Here is a 5976-nt window from a genome sequence, read left to right on the forward strand (position 1 = left end):
GGTTGCAAGACTGATCAACATCGACGGATCCGAGTGCTGACAAAGTAGTCACGGTCATATGACTTAGTGACATTGAGAGGTGAATCAGGGCCAAATAACTCTCCGGGGAGAGGGGCAGAAGCAGAAGCATTGCCTTGGCAGGGATTCGGTGGGTTGTAACCCAGGTGGTGGTGATGGTTCTGGAGATGTTATGCTTCGATGTGGAACTCTGATAGCTACGGTGGTAACTCCCACTCCATGGAGATGGGGTCATAATGCCACTGAACTTCAGGTTTTTTGTAGGATACTTCAACAAGTTGATATATTGCGTTTTAGGGGTCTCGATAAGCATACATGGTGATGAGGAAGAAGGCCTGAAGATACATCGGTAATCACAGCGCCAAATGGTCTGGATCATAATGCCGAGTTCATTCAAACTTCTAACTTTCAAAGCAGAATCAATGATTCGATCTAAAAACAGGTTTCCTATATCTATCTCTAACCAATCTAACAACAGTGGTGGGTTATTTTCCAAATGCAGTCTTCGAACAAATGGTTCCATAAGCCTACACATATTGACTAGAGTATGAGAGATATGAGTTCCGCTCAAACCTGGATGAGAGCAGGGGAAGATCGAAAGCGACATCTTTTGTTAATGGGCTCAAGAACCTTAACGGGCCGAGGAGAAATGGGCCCAACGGCAGGAAACCTAGTTTCGCAGTCGAGGGCAGAGGAAAGTTTGCGCGGCGGCCGGATTGAGCAGATGTCTGATTCAGGGGTTCGAACATCTCCGGTGAAGGGAGGAAAGATGATTGGGGATTCGAATCGGGGCTTAAAGCTTTTGAAAGGGACCCTAGGAGCTTCAAATCTCCGGTACAGGAAGACGATACCAGGAAGAGGAAGCCATCGTGTGCCGTCGACGTTTCCACCAGGCAGGGCACATCTGATGGACGAGGATCTGTTCCTGCCATCGAGATTACCTGTTTTAGTTGCTCCTCTTGGTGGATCAGAAAACCAGATCTGACAGAAGAAGGGTCTTCAAAAGGCATCTCCGAGAAAGAGTTTGGAAGCGGTAAAGAGTTGGAAGACTCCGACCAGCAACTGTCCTCTTTGGATTGTAGATCGGCTAGATGCATGTCGGTGGGGAGGGTCAGGGGGAGGTAAACGGGGGGAAAAAGATAATAAAAGACGAAAAAGAAAACTAGATTGCAAGAGCGAGAACAAGGAATAGAGACGCCGGTTATGTCCTGACGCCGGCAAGGTTTTTTTTTACCGGCGTCGGAGGAGGAAAGTTGCGGTGAAGGTCCCTCGATTATCGTGTCTGGGAGAAAAAGATCTTTTTGTCTGATTGGGTGGTTGTGGTAAGTAACTTTGAACACAAAATTTACATTGATGAAGCAAAAACAAATAAATTAACAACAAAAAAAACGACTGGTTTAATTAATAATTTAATACTAGTAGACAGTATATGAAACTGGTGAGAAAAAGGGTCGTCAAACAAAAAGTAGATGCAGTCAAAATGCAGTTCCTACAATAAATTGGGCATGCGTGTTTCTCTGTTTTGTCGTTTTCTATTTTATTTTTCTCACGAGTGTTTTTTTTTTCATTTGTTTGTATTTTTTTTTTTTTAACTCTTTACCTCTTTGAGATCGTCAACGCTTTTGTCCTTTGGAGGAAAAAATAAGAATAGTTTTCACAGAAATGTGAAAAATGAAAACAACTATTCGATGCTATTATTGAAATAAGCGCTCGTTTAGGAGGATTTTTGAACTTTTCTACTTCTGTAATATATATGGACATCAAGTAACTCACCCAAAATTTGAATAAGAGACCATTTTTGAGTTTAAATTTTTTATAAATGACTTAAGAGAGTAAAGAAGCTTGTGTGCAGAGAGAAATAATGTTCCTTAAATATCAATTATTTTGAGTGATGATTTAGCAAAACAAATATTCATCTTAAATTATGTTTTAAATGTAAATATCTTATTTGTTTTTCTTATTAAATTTATAAAAATATATATATTTCTTTGTAAGTGTGTATATTACTATATAAATAAGTTTATTGTGGTATTAGATATTATGAAATTGCTCTTAGCACATGTTCATTAAGTATAAAGAACATCTAATTAACATGAAACATATTACGTACTGTATTAAGAAAGATCAATATTTACAGTCAAGGGGACCAATTCGATTAAAGAAATATTATTATTTTTGTTTCCCTTTGTAAAATAACATTGAGGTTCCCCCTACGAATTTTAAAACTATTTTTTTTATTTTGTTGGTGTGCTCTTAAATCACCCATTCTTATTACATTGAGGTTTTGCCTACTGAATTTAAAATTATTTTCTATTTTGTTGTTGTATCACACATTACAAAACAAAAAAATATTAATACTCCCTCCGTTTCAAAATATAGGATGTTTTGGAGAAATTGTTTGTTTCATAATATAGGATGCTTTCAAATTTCAATGCAACTTTTAGATTAGTTTAGTATTTTATATTATGCAGTATTGTTTCTGATTGGTTGAAGTTATTAAAAGTAAAGACTTCTTAATATGCGTGTTTTGCTTAAAACATCCTATATTTTGAAACGGAGAGAGTACTATACAATTATTTTTGTTTCTTCCTCCTCCTACCTACAACTATTTACTCAGCCCCTTGCCTGCCTCGATCTTTTAAAACCATCCACATTTTTGAATCACCACCATCAGCATCTCCCTCTCTCTCTTCTCCTTCTCTCTATCTGAGTCCAGAAACTTTCACTTTAATTACAAAATTTAAAACTTTTGAATAAACTCACGAGAAAGTTCTGTGTTCTTTATTTTGGTGTTCTTGCTCTGTTTCTTGATACAATGGCGTCTCAGAGACATTTAAAAGATCTTCTTGAAGAAGATCAAGAACCGTTTCAGCTTCAGAGTTACATCTCAGACCGACGTTGCCAAATCAATCCTCCTGTAACGCATTTACAGGTCAAGAAACGCAGACCTATCTCTCAAAACGCTGGTGGACTTCCCTCGCGTTTCTGTCGCAACGCTTGTTTCTTCTCTCTACGTGAATCTCCCGACCCGAAGAAGTCTCCACTCTTCGAACTCAAGTCGCCGAACCGTACCCAACACGCGATCTTCGTCAACATACCTGCGAGAACCGCGTCGATACTACTAGAAGCTGCGGTAAGGATACAGAAACAGAGCTCGGAAGGGTCTAAAACAAGAACGCGAAACGCAGGAAACGCGTTCGGGATATTTGGTTCTGTTTTAAAGAAGCTAACGCACAGAAAGAAACGCGAAATCAATAACGGTAAAGACGGTGGACGCGTTTCTTCGTCGGTGAAGGATATGTTGAGATGGGAATCTCCGGTTGTTCGTAAAATAGTCACAAGAAAATCCAAACGCAAAGAAGATGAAAACGTTTCGTCAAAAACGCATAAAACCGCGTCTGAAACGCAGTTCTCGTGGAGGTCAAGTAGTAGTGGCGTTTGGTCAGAGAGTGTTGCAAACGGTGAGAGATCTTGGGACGTTGATTTCGAAACGTCGGTTAGCTCAAGCAGCAGATCCAACGGTTCAGATGAGTTTGCGATGATGATGAACGGTCAGGATTTGACAGAAGATAAACGTTATTGTGAAAGCCCGTTTCATTTTGTTCTCCAAACAATGCCTTCAAACAGTGGTTTCAGAACGCCAAATTTCACATCACCTGCGGCTTCTCCACGCCACGATTGTCTTGAGGTTTGTCTCTTTCTAACAATTAATTATTTAATAATGATTACATTTTTTTTTTGGTAGAGTTTTATTTAACAATGATTACATTATTATTCGTTAGTTAGAAATGGAAAAAAAAATGTCTAAAGAAATAATTGATGAACATAATAATAACTGGATGGGTTTTAGTAAGATTTGAAAATACAAACTAATATTTCCAAAAATGGTAATTAATGACATTTTTAGTTTGTTTGAATTAGCTGCAAAGTAAAGAAAGTTCAAAAGTAAATGACAAAAATACCCCGCAACTCATTGTTTGGTAGTTTTCGAAGATGCAAAAACAGTTGAAGACAAATGTAAATTTCGTCTTTTCGAAAATTAACTCAGCCTTTTGTGTTGTTGAAAACAAAGTTGATCTCTTGTCTCTGACATGCAAATCTCTCTTTCTTGTCTTTGTGTTTTTTTTTTGGTTTTTGTCTATCAAAAAAATTATTAAGCAATAGAGTCCAAAGTCTTTGTATTGTGTGTTTTCCATCAATCAAAAACAATCAGTAGTATTAAGCATATAATCTTGAAAGTTATCTAAAGTACTTAATTTTGTATTAAACAGATGAAAAAAGAGAGTTATGAAGTAGAGAAGCTAAAGAAACTAGAAATGGAGGAAGAAGAGGAAGATAAAGAACAGTGCAGCCCAGTATCAGTTTTGGACCCTCCATTTCAGGACGATGACGAAGACATTCACATGGATGACAATAACATCCCTTCCAGCTTCAGATCTGTACAAAGTACGTTTTCGAACCACTCTTTTGTCTCAAATTTTAGAGCTTCTCATTTAATTTTCCCACCTTACCAAACTATTGGTTGATTTCTCCTTAAATGGTTATATAAAACTCTTCTTGTACGATTTTATGATTTCGAGAAAAAAAAGAACAGTAACGTGTTCGTGCACCAATAGTGTTTGTTATTATTGAATTGTCTGATTGTCTCAGTGACGTTTACATCACAGTGTTTTGCTAAAGTGTCTCACTGACAATGTTTGGGTTTTAAAATCTTGTGACTAGTTCTATTAGATTTGGGAAACTTCACATTTTTTGTGTGTATACTGTATAGTTCCTTTTTTGTTATATTGGTATATTTCCTATTCTCATATTTTGTAATTTATTTGTAGGTTAAGTTAGGGTTTTGTATGAATGAACTAATGTTTATTTTTTTGGATCTGGATTTTACAGAAGCAAAGCATCTGCTACTACAGAAGCTTTGTAGATTCGAGCAACTGGCGGGTTTGGATCCCATGGAACTCGAGAAAAGAATGTCAGAGCAAGAGACCGAGGAGGACGAGGAGGAGGAGGAAGAAGATATGAAAAGTCTTTATTACCATTGTGAGATTATAACTCAGAGAGTTCTAAAAACTTACTTTGAAGACATGAGTGAAGTTCCCGAAGGCATAGAAGCATTGATCTCGGACCTCGCAGCAGAGGAATTACAAAACGACAATGTTTTGCTTGACGATGAAGCTGTAGCCAAAAGGGTATGCGAGAGATTGAGATCTTGGAGAGACGTGGAGTCAAACACGATAGATATGATGGTCGAACATGATTTCAGAACAGAGAGTTTAGGGTTATGGAGATCAAAGAACGACGCAGAAGTTGCAGAGACGGTTTTGGATATCGAGTTTGAGATTTTCGAGGATTTGGTTGAAGAATTATCACAAGACATTGGCGGCGGAGATCGATGATTCGGTATTAGATTCTGTCGCAAGTAATGACAAACTAACCTGCGTTGTTTAGATGGATCATGGATGGTGGGGGGGGGGGTGTATGTAAAAGTTTTGTTTGATGAGAGAGTATTTAGATTTTGTGTAATTTCTTATGCGTTACTGAGAAATTCATAGGATCAGTGAAGTTCTCTAAACTCTCTGAGTCGGGTTCTCTGATTCAGTGTAGTTGTAGTTGACAATTAGATAAAATTTGGATACAAAACGATTTTATTTCAACATTAATTGTTTACTTTTTAACTTTTTAAGTTTTTTAACCTAATGGTAAAGTGGGTGCAAAGCAAATCCGTTATGGGCCAAAACAATGCACTTGTCTGTTTAACCTATAAGGCCCAAGAGCTTACGTTCTATGGTATTTTCCTCTCTTATATATATATACCCAAGAAGCTCAACGAAATGTATATGTATGTGTATAACTAGGATTTGGCTCAATCATATACCAGAAAAAAAAAAAAGAAGAAGACCATTTATTGAGTGAGCCAATATAACCAATGATATTAGTATTATTACATCTATGACAGGA

General features: G+C 37.2%; 1 protein-coding gene across 1 annotated transcript; it reads left to right on the top strand.

The window, feature by feature from the left end:
• Window positions 1-2629: 2629 nt before the first annotated feature.
• TRM28 (histone-lysine N-methyltransferase SETD1B-like protein) lies at window positions 2630-5672 on the top strand. Its single transcript, XM_010492555.3, has 3 exons — window positions 2630-3706; window positions 4290-4464; window positions 4909-5672. Exons 1-3 carry the CDS (start codon window positions 2834-2836, stop codon window positions 5412-5414), a joined length of 1554 nt encoding a protein of 517 aa, XP_010490857.1. The 5' UTR covers window positions 2630-2833; the 3' UTR covers window positions 5415-5672.
• Window positions 5673-5976: the final 304 nt, after the last annotated feature.

The sequence above is a fragment of the Camelina sativa genome, chromosome 20 (assembly GCF_030686135.1).
Source record: "Camelina sativa cultivar CO46 ecotype springtype chromosome 20, ASM3068613v1".
NCBI lineage: Eukaryota > Viridiplantae > Streptophyta > Magnoliopsida > Brassicales > Brassicaceae > Camelina > Camelina sativa.

Bases quoted from the DNA above. Each gene is read 5' to 3' on its own strand.
- TRM28 (XM_010492555.3), top strand. From the start codon at position 2,834: ATGGCGTCTCAGAGACATTTAAAAGATCTTCTTGAAGAAGATCAAGAA. The intron at 3,707-4,289 runs GTTTGTCTCTTT...TGTATTAAACAG, and splicing joins CACGCCACGATTGTCTTGAG to ATGAAAAAAGAGAGTTATGA. The intron at 4,465-4,908 runs GTACGTTTTCGA...TGGATTTTACAG, and splicing joins CAGCTTCAGATCTGTACAAA to AAGCAAAGCATCTGCTACTA.